Genomic DNA, 16,076 nt, shown 5'->3' with positions numbered 1-16,076 from the left:
AGGTTTCATCTGGAGCTGTGTGTAAGCACTCTCAACATCTTTAAGAAAAAAAGCTTATTTCACAGATAAAAAGTAAAAGTGCATACAAGTTGATCAACTTGATAGCTCTAGGACTCAGTTCCAGAAGTTCATGTCATTGTCACTGCAAGTTTCCTAATCTATGAAATTAAAATGATCATTAACGATTTTAAACATAAGTACACAAAACAGCAGTTGGTATTAAAACTCAATGCATGAGAAAGCACCGAAAATTATAATTGCAGTTGTAAGTAAGCGTATGTTAAAAAGAAACCAAAACTTGAAAGGAAATAAACCATGAGAATCAAAACTGTTGGTCTTGCATTAAAGACATTTACCTTAGAACTTAGCTATACTTTCTGAGAAACAGAAACAAAACAATAGTACAGAGAATGTCTGAACCCAGCAGTTACCTAACATAAGGGTTGCCACACCCATGGAGACCCACAGAGACCAGTACAAGCTGTTTGCAAAAGTTCTGATTTATGTACTTTAGCCAACAAGAGTGCACATATTAAAATAATCAAAGATCCTTTGCTTTTGGCTGGAATTGTATCAACTCAAAGTGATAAAGATAACTTCATTGTGATCAGAAGTTCTAGCTGGCTATTTATTGATCATAAAGTAATTTCTGAGGACCATCTTAGAATAAAGGATCCCAGATAGTAACAGCGGACTAGCAGGGGACAATAGCGGGGGAACTATTGTTTAAAACCCAACAATACCATCTTTTAACCACTAGAATCACCACAGCCAAAAGAGAGAGTACGTTTTGTTTTGAAAAGCAATATACACTATCAGTGCGGCCCATTTTCCATTCTTGGATCCTTGGAACCTCTTCATAAAAAGTGCTAAACATTGTTACAGCAAAGCGCTCAAGTGAGTTAATCTCACATCTAGACACAAAGCATTTCAGGCTACACTTTACCTCACAGCAGTTTTCACAAGTCCCTCCACAAGTCAACAGGAGCACTCTCAAAATCAAACAACAGTGGGAAAGGGTGTTGCAACCTGAACACCCCTGGGCTCATTCCATTAGCAATGTCAAAGGAAGATTATCCAATAATACTTAGGAAGAGAGCAAAAACATTATAACCAGGCCTCAGATCAGATCACAAAATAAGGAGCAGCCTTACAAAGAGACGTGTCGCTCCAGCAGCTCCCGAGAGCATGCCTGGAGGTGTCCCACTGTTGGCTACAGAAGGGGCCAAAATATCAAATTTCACTTACTTAGCTTTTTAACAGTCTTTTCATTTCAATAAATTTATTTTGATTGGTTGGATTGTTTAAGAGGAAGAGAAGAATCTGTTCATGTTTTTCAACCTATGGATGAAAAAAAAAGAAGTATTTAATTTCTCAAAATGTGAGGAGGATAATTTCACTAAAAGAAAACTTTACCCACTTGTTTCTGCAACTCTGAGCAGCAGCAATTCATCCCGGTCGTCTTTTCTAAAAACAAATGCAAAAAAGCATTTACATACAATATAAAGAACAAAAATCCTGGAGTCTAGACATACACAGATCCGCCCCTCATCCTCGGGTTCCAACCACAAAGAACTTGATCCATTAACTTTTCATTGGGCTTCCATGTTATCTGCTACTGTGTCCTGGATTTTACCAAATTAATGCCCATGTCTCCAAGGTCTGAGGCCTTCTGCCTGTCACACATGGGATCTCTCCTTTTTGTTGAGGGCAGGCCTGCCAAATCATCTCACGAAGCACCATTAGATCCAATCTCAAAAATGTGTTTTTCACCTTCATCAGGATCAAAAGTAAATTAGAAGTAATTTGGATAGTAAATTGGAAATAACTTCTGAAGTTCTTGGCATCAAGTCTATGGACAACGCTGCTGAGCCTGATCTAAGGACAAGCTGGACTGGGAGCATCCATGCAGGCCTCTCGGAGGTGGCACCAGAAGCAGTTCCCTTGCCACTGGACTCAGAGGAAGGGATGTGGCCATGGGGCACAAGGGAAAATGAGGTCAACTACACTGACAGCAGCTCTTAACCATATTTGTTATGAAACTTGGAGAAATACCTTTGGTGAGAGCATTTTGCTTTTTAGATGTGATGTTTTTTGCCAAGCCATACATCACCAGCTTATCAGTTAGGCTGACAGCACCATTCTCAGAACTTTTCTCGACAGACACGATGTGAACATTCTTAGCAACTCCTTTCACAGAAAGCGTTACATTCTGATTCAACATGAAATTTTTTAGTAGCTCTATTACTAATTGAGAACAGCTTCCATTCAATTCCATTAGTCCTGGGAAAAAAATAAATACCAAGAGTTAATCTTCAAGTCCCTTAAAAAAGGTAATAATTAGATAACTTATCTAAGAATAGTAAGAAAAAGGCTCACCGATTTTAGCTAGGTTTAAGTATGCTTTGATGTACTACTGCTGTTTGTTGCATTAAAAAATCAAACTTAATAAACACTCACTGATCCCTATTACGTGTCATGCACTAAGCTAGGTCTAGAGGCCCCAACAGACTCGTGGTTGCCTTTGTGGACATATATTCAAATGTGAGAAGAAAACTACTAATTTTCCAACTCTCTGAGTCAAAACCAAAGCAGACTCTGAGGCCATCAGTGTGTTATTATCTGTGGGGACCTCCAGGTAAAGAAATCAGGAGTGAGAGTAAAACTCTAATACTTCAGTTTACTTTATACAAATTCCAACATAAGCGCTGAATATATGCAGATACCAGTATGCACAGTAAGGTAGCCCAAAACAGGCTCTAAAGACAGGGTGGTGAAACAGCAGAAAGACCCCCCCAAAAGAGCGGCCAGAGGACCCCAGTTCATCCTGGCCCTGCCACTTACTAGTTTTGTAACCCGGGGCAAAACAATCTCTGAACCTTGACACTCTGAAACTAATCTGTAAAACAAAGATGGACCAACTGAATATAGTTTTTGTGAGAATGAAATAAAAGATATGAGATTTCTTTGTAAACTCTGCTTGATATTTAGAAATCTGGGTGGTTACTTGAAATACCTATGTGATTCAGACTTATAGTTATTAAACAAATGGGGGGAAAAACAACCCAGAGATACCCAAATTGGAAAGTGACTTGTATACCTTCGAAAGAACATCTGATAATTTGGAAAGGAAGCTCCAGGTGGCTGGCAGAGATTGGCCGCACTCTGCAAAGAGGCAGAGTTTCGACGTTTCCATAGTCGGCATAGATCACTTTCACCTCGGCCTCTGAGGCCCCCAGGACAATAGCACGGTACCAGAAATCATCATCTGAAAACACGATGGAATCTCAGGTAAGAAGTTACATTCGATCACCCTCTTCCTCTCTTAAAATGGTCATTCACAGCTGCATTTACATCACTTAGAAATTCACACCAATACAGCTGATTTCAAGCCAAAATATCCACATTAAATATAAATATCACCTCTACTTTTTTCACACCCTACTAAAAAGACAATTACGGGATTAGAATGAAAAAGGCCTAAAATCACAAGCATAGAGAGTAAGAGACGACAATGAAACACTGGAAGAGGGAAAGCAGATGCATAAATGGAAATGGGGAGCAGAGCTCCGCCAACGCTGACCAGAGGGAAGCTGAGCAGCATCCCAGCTTACACCTCAGGTCCCCCGGCAACCAGAGCTCCACGACTGTGCCACCCGCTCGAGAGGAAGAGTCAGGAAGGAGCTGAAAATGAAAAAGGGGCAAAGGAAGCAGTTACCTCCCAAGACATCCGAATAAGCTTTAGTTTATAAACGCACTTACACAGTTATTTTTTAAGCTCCTAAAGAGAATGACCTGTTCGCGTTTGCATGTTTTAGTGAAGGTCAGAATGCCCTCCCCCTTCCCAGGCAACTGCTGCTGCTCTTCCAGAGAGGGAGCCAGACCAATTATGCTGGGGACCCTGGGGCAGAGGAGAGGAGGAAGGTGACCAAAGACACATTCTGACAAGCTACGCACTCCAGGCAGGTGACAACCACCCCAACCAAAAGCTCCTAAGATACCAACATCAGGAGTCCCCAGTGAAATGGCCCTACAGTGAAGGCCACCAGTGAACAAGCGCTGGCCATGCACAAAGAAACTTCCAATTGCTTCTTAGTGCCCCGTCTTAAATAAGTGAACAGCAAAGGATCACCAAGTACTCAAGGAAAGTCCCGAACATGAAAGATATGTCCAAGGCTAACAAATAGGAACTCAAGAAAACAGAAACAACGGAAGGAGGGAGAAGACCATGGAAATTAAAAGAATGGTATGAACACCCTTGAAGAAATGGCCTTCCAACCTTGAGACAAGACGAAGACAGTATTAAAAACACACACTTGAGCCCGGCCGGGCGTAGCTCAGCGGCTGAGCGTCGGCCTAGGATCTAGGCAATTGGGGTTCAGTTCCCGGTCAGGGCACATGCCTGGGTTGCGGGCTCGATCCCCAGTTGGGGGCATGCAGGAGGCAGCTGAACAATGACTCTCTCATCATTGATGTTTCTATCTCTCTCTCTCTCCCTCTCCCTTCCTCTCTCTGAAATCAATAAATATATATGTTTTTAAAAAACATAACAAACACACACTTGAGATAAACAAGAAAGCTGCTGAAACTAAAAATGTAGTATCAAAAATGAAATAAGTTGGAAGATAAAACTGAGGAAATTTCTTGTAAAACATTAAAATAAAAAAGATGAAACAGAAAAGAAGAAATTTGGCAGAAGTGCTCATGTCCAACAAGGAGTTCCTGGAACAGAAAAGAAGGGAATAAAAGATAATTCAGGAAGACATCTCAAAACTGAAGCTCATGAAATTTGAGACACGGGCCCATCCACTGAGTGCCCAGTAACAATGGTAAAAAGAAAACCAATCCTAAGTCACATCATAAAATTCAAAACACAGGATGAAGAGATTAATAAAAGGTCCAGAAAGAAAAAAACAGATGCACAACATCTGAAGAATCTGGAGCAGCAACACCAACAGCTGAAAGACAGTAAAAGCAATGCCTTTAAAATCTGAAGGGAAAAATTATTTCCAACCTAGAATTCTATATCCAGGCAAGCTATCCACCACTATGGGGGTAGAATAAAGGCTCTTTCAAACATGAGAGATAACAGGAAATTCATCTTCCATGCACCTTTTTTCAGCTCCTGGATAATGGGATATAATCAGATATTAGAGTAAATCAAAAGTAAGGGATCCAGAAAACAAGGTGAGATGAGTGAGGGGGAAATCTAGCCAACAAGGTGGGGTGGGGGAGGAATCCAAGAAACAAAGGTGGGTGGTGCTGGAACAACCCCTAGCACAATGGTGAAGGAAAAAATTCCAGGGTGAGGGCTCAGGTCTAGAGGGCAGGCAATCTAGAAAGGAGCAGGTCAGGAGGCTCAAGATGCCTCCAAACAATAAAAGTTGATGAAAGTACATTAAATGTTCACTGAATTTACACTAATGCAGAGAACTGGAGATAATCAGTGAAAGTATACAGAACACTTGTAACATCAAAAAGGCTGCAGCAGAGCAAGCTGCTTACAGTACATACACCACACGGCTAGGCGGTGACCAGTGTTTACACAGTCCTGCTAAAGCAGCGCAGAGCACTGGACCCAACCAAAAGCATCACTTACTGCTATTAGGAAGAAAAGAGTGTAGAGCCAGCTGTCATATTAAAGAAAAACAGAATTCAGTGTAATACATTTTCTTTTTTTTCCTTTAAAAAAAAATTGTTTTTATTGAATTGGGGTGATAAGCATAATACATTTAAAAAACATAAATATAAATTTAAAAATGAGCGTTAGTTGGACAACAGACCATAAGCAGGGATAACACTGGCGCATTCACAAACTCTGGCACAGACATTTCTCTCTTTTTTTAATCCTCACCTGAGAATATTTTTTCCATTGCTTTTCAGAGTGAGTGGAAGGGGGGGAGGGGAAGGAAGGCAGGGAGGGAGAGAGGAACATCGATGTGAGAGAGACACAGCGACTGGCTGCCTCCCGCACTCGCCCTGACTAGGCTGGGGACCGAGCCTGCAACTGAGGTACGTGCCCTTGGCCGGAATCAAACCTGGGACCCTTCAGTCTGCAGGCTGATGCTCTAACCACTCAGCAAAACTGGCCAGAGCTGGACATTTCTTTGACTGACCAGAGAGCTATATGCTCCCAGAACTTACAAAACAATGTGTCCTTGAACTCCAGAATTCTATTCCTGGAAATTCAGCCTAAAGTATTTCCAGTTACCCAATTTCTGCCCAAAACTATTCACTACAAGTGTTATATTTATATTAGCAAAAGAAATCTGTTAACATGAAATACTAAACAACAGTAGAATAAAGCATGCCTGGTTCAATAAGCCTGACTCCCAGAGGCATTTTATTCTTTTTAAGTACATTCAGAGTTCTATAAATTATTTGCTATCCCTCCATATGTAAGTATGACATCATTGACCCCCATATAGAGTATTGTTATCTAGAGCTGGTTATCTAGAAGTACTGACAGAGTTTTACATTTCTACCTATACCCTTGCCTAAACAGAATCGTGGTTATGGAACAGACAAGCTGAAGGACCCCAATATATGAACTAAACCCATGACCTTGTCTTTAATTTCTCTACCTAACCAGATAAAACATGCATCTAAAATAATGTGATCCTTATAATCTCAAGTAAAAGAGAACAGAAAAGCATTTTCCCTTTAATATTTTACCTAAAAGAATCTTACTTGTGTATCTGGCACAGCACGCATCTCCAGCTCTGGGTCTATAGGACGACTGACTCCTCTGAGCATTGCAATATTCTAACAATTCAGTTGTCAATACACACAGTTTTTCCTGATCTTCTAAAATATATAAAAACAATCTTTTGTGAAGGAATTTTCAATGCTATTTAAATATAGTACACAAAACAATGTTAAATCTAATCACTAAAAAAAAAAAAACACACAAAAAAACCCACCTCTGTGTGCATTAAAATATACATTTATTTTGAAAAACACACCAAAAAACCACTCTTGGTTATCTTGTACCGAAGGGATGCAGTAACGGGAGGGGGAAAGAAGGAAGCCTGTGGGGTTGTTATACTAGTGTGTTCACTCTATGAAAACTTATTAAGCCGTGTTTTTGCAACTGTTTGGTGTACTTCTCAGTGAGTGTGTTATACAGGCATACCTCGCATTTTACTGCACTTCAGATACTGTGTTTTTTACAAACTGAAGGTAAGACCCACCCACCAGCAAAATGATTACAACTCGCTGGAGGCTCAGATGATGGTTAGCATTTTTTAGCAATAAAGTGTATTTCAATTAAGATATGTATGTTGTCATTTTAGAAATAATGCTGCTGAACACTTAACAGACTACAGTATAATGTAAACAATATTTTTATATGCACTGAAAACAAAAAGTGTGTGACTTGCCCTAGGGCAGTATTAGCTTTTGCGCAGTGGTCGGGAACTGAACTGCATTATCTCCCAGGTATATGCCTACAGTTAATAAAAGAGAGATCTCCAATTCGTCATACCATATGTTGTCGTCAGGACTGAATAATCCTGAACCCTCGCTTCCTACTCCACAGATTAAAGATGATTATTTGTAATACTGGAGATAAATTTAAGCGAATTTATTGGTATTACCACAATTCTAGGTTTGACAATTTAAAACAAAGGTTTATTTTTTCAGCCTTAAAGTACCTGCAAGTTATTCTGAATGGCTGCCACCCAACTCGCACTAACTGACCTTCTACACTGCAAGCATGAACTCAACCACCACCAAACGGAAGCCTTCATTGTAAACTTCAATGAAACAAAACGGGAAAATTAAAAATACTTACATGCTACATTTCTTCATGATTAGGTCTGGTGTAAAACATTTCTCTAAGTTTCTAAAGATACAGTAACACTATCACTATAGACGGATTACTAAGTACTCTTTCAATATAAAAGTTTTGGTTCAAATTCTCTTAAATGGCTGTAGAAGGCTAACTTGGTAAATGCAATTCAACACAGACAGAATACAATTTTAAACAGGAAGTCATACAGTAATTAAGGACATGTTTTTGTTATAAAAAGCTGTAGATCACCAAGATCAGGTTGAACAGGTGCTGAATGCAGGGCATTCTACTCATGTTCACATGGGTGTTTTTATCAGTAAACGTGCCTGAAGTGTTTGTTATTAAGGTAAATTCTACCTTAAAACCTTGAGAAGAAATCGTCACCCTCCTCCTCTCCCCACTTCCTCGTGAGTTCAGATAAGCACTCTCATCTTCCTGTCAGAGATCAGCACAAATAGGTCTCAAATTTTATTTTCTTACCCGGCATCTCACTTGGTAGAGCATAAAACAAGTTTGGGTTTATGATTTCTAAAATGCTTGCTTGTACAGTGTTATCCACCGGCAGCTCTATGGTCCTCCACCGCTGAGCTGAAGAGACAGCTGAAAACGGACCAAACACAGGTCTCCGTGAACCACACCCAACTTCCTATCTTTCCCAGTAGTATTTTTATTCACTCAACTGTCCATTATCAACATCCCCAAATTCCCAAAATGAAAATCTGCGTTTTCACAAAATCTGTTCAATTTGAGGGATTTTGTGGGAGTTGTTCCAAACTGTAATGAGAATCCTTGAACTACTGCACCTTGGTAGTACCGTGCTTCTGTAATATATTTCTACTTCTGTAGTATATTTAACATAATTCTTAAAATTTATTCACACATGAAGGTATACGTAGCATATGATGCAAGTTACCTGATAAATAACTACATTAAAAATGAGTAGTTTAATAAAACCATGTTTCAATAAATTAATGTTAACTTTAATAGCCTATTATTAATCTACTTCCACCAAGAGTATTTCTACAGGAAAATGTGTCAGTCCGAATAGATTTTTCACAGCCTGTAAAGACAAAGGGTAACATAAATTTAAATAACAAATAAATGACTTAAAAATGTTACCTTGACGCCCCGGGGTGTCTGTCTGAAGATCATGTTTACTGACAGGTCTGTTTCTTGCCAAGTCTTTTTGTGGTGAGCTAGCTTTTACAGCCAGATGTTCCTCAATCAGAACATCACTAATTATTCTGGGATAACAAGTGGAAAGATCGGTGAGTTCAAGCCCCACTCCATTTTCAGTGATTTCAACCACTCGGGCTTGGAGTTTTATCCCTGCCACGCACATCTGAAATCTTGCTATGGCCTCCTTAGTCCAATGTTTGTTTCTAGGCTGTATATCTGGCAAATAAGAACAGCATTATAAAGAATTCTGTGCCCAAGCTGTTTGCTTCAATAGTACCCAGGACTGGGTCTTTGCCAACTATACTACTCAGGTCAGCTATTTGAATACCTTTTCCCAATACACAATTCTGTATCTACACCCTTCATGCCTGATTTACCAATAATGCATTTGCAAATTGACTGCTCAGGATCTTTCCTTATTTTCCCCACTAATGTATCTTCACCTGATGTTTTCTCAATAGGCAAAAATAGAATTACTATTTCTTTAAGAAGTTACCTTTGTGTTCTGTTACACACACAATGATGAGTGACCAATTATTCTGGTAAAAAAAGGCATCAACCATACAATTTCACTTCATGAAGAGTTTCTAATGATTTTAAAATGCCATTTTAAACTACTTGGACAAAAATAATTTTTCTTGGATAACTGTGGCTTATACCCTTATTCATAATTGATTCTCAAACTTGAGTATGCGTCTGAATTACCTAGAGGGCTTAACTGTTAAAACAGATTTCGGGGCCCCACCCGAGAGTTTCCAGTGTAGAAGGTCTTGGGTGGGGAATGAGAATCTGCAAGTTCTCATGTTGCTGCTGTTGGTTTGGGGGTCACATATTAAGAAGCATGAACATAAAAAAAATTTAAAAACAATACTCTGAAACATACTTAGTGCAAAATGAGTAGAAAGAAAACAGATTAGCAAAAGAACAAATGAAAAGCATCTATGCTTTCAGACTGATCACTGTTAACATTTTGGTATCCAACCCTCCACAATTGTTATGGAAATATACACATGCACATATATATGATTTCTTTTATAAACACATTTTTATAATAATAATAGCTGCTATGGGTATAACGCCCAGGCACTATGAAGTGCCTTTTACATTTTTATCTCTTTTATTCTTAATGGCTCTTTAAGGAAGGTACTATTATTTGCAGATGAGGAAATGAAAGCACAGAGTTTAAATACTCTGCGGTCTCATGGCTGGTAGGGAGGAAAGTTGGCCCCAGAGTCTGTCCTCTGAATCATAATGCTATCCTGCATCTCCTTATAACTTGCTTTCTTCACTTAAATCATGAGCAATTCTTCATATCAACGATACATATGTAACACTGTTAATATGTAGTTAAAAAGTCTTGCAATGAAATTAAGGTGTCTCATTAACATTATCTTTAAAGTTGCAATGACTATGTAATAACAACAAACAGCTGAATAGACCTTTCTGAGTGCCAGGCCCTCTTCTGAACATTCATTTAATCCTCACAACAATCCCATGAACCAGATACTACTATTATCTATTGGATGGAGCATCATTTAACCAATCTTCTCTTACTTAGGCTGATTTGCTATTATTAACAACAGTGTAATGAGTTTCCTTTTTGGTGCACTTTGTGAAATTCAAAGATTATTTCTTTGGGATAAATTATTAGGAGCAAAATGCCTTCATGAGAAGACATCAGTTTTCATTCCCATTATAGTATAGAAAAGCAGCTGCTTCCCTGATCTAACATCAACAGACAGTATCTTTGAAAATACATTTTGAAATTTTATATTATAAAGCAAGATCATATAACTTACACAAAATATCAAAATTATAAATATTAATACTACAGAGGTTTATCCTCTGTAAGCATCAGAAGACAGTAGAGACAACTTCTTATTCTGCATCGTACCTACTAACCAACACTGTATCCCCTGAAATGGAAGTGTTAAAAATTCAGATGGGATCATCTGGAGTTCATCTGCAGTAACTTCTTCCATGTTTCCATAATCCACAAAATGTACTTTAACGTTTCCATTTGGTACAATTTCCTTGACTAAAGCACGATACCAATTGCCATCACCTAGATTTAACACAAAGTTTATCACATGAAATATTTCCCTTCTAGTAACACTGGAAATTGTATCTTGAAAAAGACATCATTTGTCTAGTAGCTAATAAATCTCTCTCTTCCACAGACGATGCCTTTAGTTTTTTATTCAGAAATCCCTAGAATGCTCAAAATTAATTTTTAGAATATCTCTAAAAGTTTTACAGTACCACACTTTTACATCTGACATAAATTAAAGATTTCGTTCATCACCTATCCTAAAACAAACAGAATATGAAGGTAAGATGATAAACTTGAATATGTTTGTCAATCTGGAAGACCTATAATGCTCTCACTGCTTCTCACAGATTGTTTTACTTGTTACTTGGTAAAATAACATAAAAAATAAATACTAGAAACTCTTGCAATGAAATAAGGTGTCTCATTAATTTTATCTTCAAAATAAATATGCACAGGGTGACCAGAAGAAACAATAAATCTACAGTGGACTCATTTTCCATTATTTAACTTATTTCAGTATTATCAGAAATTCTGGGGAAAAAAGCATTTAACACAGCTTAGGTATGAAAGTATCATTTGAAGGTTCCTGGTTACAAAGAGAGAAGGAAAAAAGTCTTAAATATTTATTTAATGTCAAGTGTGAAAAATATTTCCTTAAACATTAGGAAGAAAATATACATTAAAAATAAGGTTTGAGCCCAGCCAGCAGGGCTCAGTGGTTGAGCATCAACATATGATCCAGGAGATCAAGGTTCGACTCCTGTTCAGGGCACAGGCCCAGGGTTTTGGCTTGATCCCCAGTAGGGGGCATGCAGGAGGCAGCTGATCAATGACTCTCTCATCATTGATGTTTCTCTCTCTCCACACCTCTCCCTTCCTCTCTCTGAAATCAATAAAGACATATTAAAAAAAAAAAGGTTTGACAAAACCTATATAATTTTATTAGCCAATGTCACCTCAATAAATTCAACAAAAATTTAAATTAAAAAAAATAAGGGTTGAATGTCAAGAAACAAAAGGTTCTGGTAAAGTCAAGATTGGACCAACTGCAACTTACCTGCAAAAAACGCACAACAAGGTTGCCCTATTTCTGCCTTAAAGTTATTAGAGAGCTTCTGCTGACAAAGTTCTGCTAGTGATTTGTTCAAATCATTGAGTTTCTTTAAAGCTGAAAATACAATACACATAGAGCATTTAATATTTTTAAAAAACACGTAGAATATTGATTTTTCTTTAAAGCTGGAAAATGTTTTAATCATACAATTTCAGGCACATCCTCAAACAATTATTAAGTACACCAAATGCTTTTCCCTTCTTTAAAAATTGGGCAAATAAGTCATTATTTAGTTAATTTTCTCAGTAAACCCCATGCTGAAGACTTACTGAGCATAGTAACATGATTACGGCATTGTCATCAGTAGACTAGAGCATGAGCTTTGCTTATGGATCAGGAAACAATGTACAAGCCTGTGTAGAAAGGAAAGTCACACATAGCTGTCCCGAAGCAGTGCACCTAGTACTTGCTAAATGGAAGGCACAATGTCTGCTAAGGGAATTCAAGAGGTGAGCTCTATGTGCTAAATTTCATAGAGAACTTTGAAATATGACATGTCTGATCGAGTCAACTTACCATCCTCTTTGAGCACATGACAATAAAATTCTCCAGGACTATATATCACACAGACCACAACATCTATTGTTTGGTCAACAGCAAGTGCAAGCCATGTCCCCGCCAATGGATTCAGTTTTGCTTCTACACCCAAGGGAACTGTAAAAATAAGTGAACATTTTGTAAAAACAAGTGGTCTGAAAAATCTGCTTTGGAAGAACTGAATTTTCAATGAGTTTCTTAGTGAATTTATAGGAAAGTTGACCAGTATCACAATCAACCATTACTACCCTCAGTGCATTTCACATTCAAATTCATTCACATTTCTGACTGACCTTCAGCTGCCAGTGACCCATAAAACTTTCAACAAATATTCAGTTCCCACTCTTCTTTTTAAAAAATATGTTTTTGTTGATTTTTAGGTAGAGAGGAAAGGAGAGGGGAAAGAAACATCCATGATGAGAGAGATACTTCGACTGGCTGCTTCCTGTATGCCCCCTACTGGGGATCGAGCCTACAACCTGAGCATGTGCCCTGACCAGAATCAAACCGGTGACCTCTTGGTGCATGGGATGACACTCAATACACTGAGCCACACCGGCTGGGCCCAAACAACACTTTACAATGTATTTAGATGAATGCGTAATTTAAAAAGACAAGAGGTACTCAACATAATTCTTTTTGAAAGTATCGGAACCCATACATTCACCAAACAATCTGAACTCCAGCCTGGGCACTGTCCGACTGACATCTTTCTTACCACTGGCTTCTTTCATGTTGCTGAGTTTTTCTGTCACTATCCCCTTTTCCCGGACAGTAAAGCCCGCATCTATGAGAATTTCAGTAACGCTGAGGTGAGGAGTCACGGATTTATCCACAAGCTCCACCAGGGAACTGTTCTCCAGCTTGTCCACCACTTTCACCGTAATCATTGTGTTCTGTACAGTTTTTTTCATCAGACAAATAGCTTCTGGAGTCCAAATTCCTAATGATGGCTTTACTCCTAACAAAGAATTTTTTTAAGGATGTTAAAATATTTCTTACAGCAAGCATTTAGAAATTCAGCTTCTCATTTCCACACAGGTAAATTTAAGTAATCTGTGACAAATGCTGGAACCAAAAAGTTCCATCTGAGCAGGATTTTTCTAAACATGAAAATGAAGGCAAAATTACAAGGAAAAAGCCCAAAAAAACCTTCTATACTTCTATGTAAAAACAAAAACAAAACGTACTTCCATTGATATGAAATGTCAATAAGCAAGTCTATAAAGACACAAAGTAGATTATTGGTTGCCTGGAGAGTGAGGATTAACTATAAACGGGCACAAGAGAGCTCATTTGGGTGATGTGTTTTGAACCTGGGTTCTGGTGATAACTGTAAAACTTGGTAAATTTACTAAAAATCACTGAATTGTACACCTAAGACAGCGAATTTTGTAGTATATGTAGATTATGTCTCAATAAAGTTAAGGAAATCATAAACAAAAGTATAAAACAATCCAGGAAGGAACACTAGTCCCTTACATCAGTATATGAAACATTTGTGGCAACTCCAAGATTATGCTTAGTTCATAAAATGTAAGTGCCAAGTAACCTACAAAAAAATATTTGGCTTCACTAGTAAAGAAGCAAATTAAAGTGATTTCATGTTTAGCTTACCAAAATCGGCCAAGATGAAAGAACAAGGAAATGCCTACCTGGTGCACCACTGTGTGAAGAAACTGCCTACCCCCCCACTCTGGGAGACGTGTGCACTGGTCCAGCCCCTTCTGGAGAGCACTCACAGCATGAAAGCAGCATACCCATGGGCACCTCCACTCCTCCTAAGGACGTATTTTGCAATATACCTACACCCTGCAACCTATCTTAAGTAAATGATCTTGAACAGGTTGTAAAATGTAGTTGAAGGCTGTAGAAGCCAATTACTGACATGAATAGAAGCCCTCCAGGAGAGGGACAGACTATCCATATAGCAATTTCTAAGCACATACTTGTAATGTCCTATTGCTTTTACTAGTGGGTTTCCCTCTACTTCTTGTCATTAATCTTCTATGATATTAATAATGCAGGCTCCATAAATAGCAAAAGAACACTGAGTTTCATAACCACAGATACATTAAATTTTGTTTCATTACAGATAGTGTTTCCTAAATGTTCTAATAAGGATTACTTTCCCACTAAGTTATGTCTAAACATATTCCTTTATCTTATCAGTAGTTTAATTTCAATTCTAATGCCCCCACTTGAGGTTTTAATAGTTTAACAATATGGGGACCATAAACATTTCATACCTGCCAGCACACACTTTATTGCTTGCATTGGCAATTCCAACAACTTTGGAGTTATCGGACACAGTCTTTTCAAACTAAGGATTTCAAAGTTTCCATAATCTACATATCCGACCAGTACAGATTCTTCAGAAGCATAGGCCAAGACGGAGGCACGGTACCACTGGTCATCCTCTGAAAAAGCAAAACCCAGTCTCAAATGATTTTCCAACGTAGATGTAAACAAAAACGTTTCCTCCCAAATTTAGAAATGGTCATTTGAAATTTTAATATAGAGCTTTACTAAACAATGAATACTTATTCAACATTGCTATCTTTGCTTAACAGAAACCTTTAACTCCAACTATATCACCTTTTTTTTTTTTTTTTTTTTTAAGTATCTTTACTGATTGCAGGGAGAGGGAGAAAGAGAGAAACATCGACAATGAGAGAGTCACTGACTGGCTGCCTCCTGCACGCCCCCGACTGGGGATCGAGCCCGCAACCCGGGCACATGCCCTGACCAGAAGTCAAACCACGATCTCCTGATTCATAGGTCAATGCTCAACTGCTGAGCCACACAGGCTGGGCTGTATCACCTTTATTCTTACCTTACTAGACTACTCATGCTGTATGCTGTCATTATTTATTTCCCTGCCTTGTGTCTCCAGTAGACAGCTAGCTCTTGAAGACAAAGAACATGTTTTGGTCATGTGACTCCACAGGCCTTGATCAATACAGGGACTACTTGCTAAGGCATCAGGCAGGGCTAATTTTAGTATTCCTGGCCATATGAGTCAACTAGACTTGACCAACCGAGCAATCACTTTCCTGGAGGTCTAACTGTATCTCCCGCTCTGTGAAACCACTGGACCTCTCCCTTCAGCCTAGAGTAACAAAACGCAGTTACCAAAGGCCAGACCTGTGCAGGCAGCTACAGAAGCTGCGCCATGACAGCCCTGTGCTTTTCCAAAGACAACTGGTGAATTCATGACCGGAGGAGGTTCCACATTCATATTTTGATATAAACAGAATTATCTGCACCAGTCTCCAAAAACTGCAGGGCTGATAAAACAATCAAAACCTCCTTTACCCGCCCCACCCCCACATTTGAGGGCTTTCCTCCCTTACACATTTTGATTTAGTTTAATTGGACATATTTAAAAACATACT

General features: G+C 38.6%; 1 protein-coding gene across 1 annotated transcript in view; it reads right to left on the bottom strand.

Annotated features, from left to right (window-relative positions):
- Window positions 1-1,248: 1,248 nt before the first annotated feature.
- TDRD1 (tudor domain containing 1) overlaps window positions 1,249-16,076 on the bottom strand; it is a gene marked incomplete at both ends in the record, with an annotated part of 28,745 nt that continues 13,917 nt past the window's right edge. The window contains 12 exons of the mRNA XM_081157884.1: window positions 1,249-1,341; window positions 1,421-1,467; window positions 2,056-2,283; window positions 3,101-3,268; window positions 6,691-6,807; window positions 8,276-8,395; window positions 8,915-9,190; window positions 10,869-11,039; window positions 12,085-12,195; window positions 12,658-12,795; window positions 13,397-13,639; window positions 14,928-15,098. Of these exons, the coding sequence (XP_081014010.1) occupies window positions 1,249-1,341; window positions 1,421-1,467; window positions 2,056-2,283; window positions 3,101-3,268; window positions 6,691-6,807; window positions 8,276-8,395; window positions 8,915-9,190; window positions 10,869-11,039; window positions 12,085-12,195; window positions 12,658-12,795; window positions 13,397-13,639; window positions 14,928-15,098 (1,883 nt within the window). The remainder of the gene's footprint in view (window positions 1,342-1,420; window positions 1,468-2,055; window positions 2,284-3,100; window positions 3,269-6,690; window positions 6,808-8,275; window positions 8,396-8,914; window positions 9,191-10,868; window positions 11,040-12,084; window positions 12,196-12,657; window positions 12,796-13,396; window positions 13,640-14,927; window positions 15,099-16,076) is intronic.

The sequence above is a fragment of the Miniopterus schreibersii genome (genome assembly GCF_964146895.1).
Source record: "Miniopterus schreibersii genome assembly, chromosome: 14".
NCBI classification, from domain to species: Eukaryota; Metazoa; Chordata; class Mammalia; order Chiroptera; family Miniopteridae; genus Miniopterus; species Miniopterus schreibersii.
The sequence above is the reverse complement of the archived record's forward strand: the minus strand, read 5'-3'. Positions and strand labels throughout refer to the sequence as shown.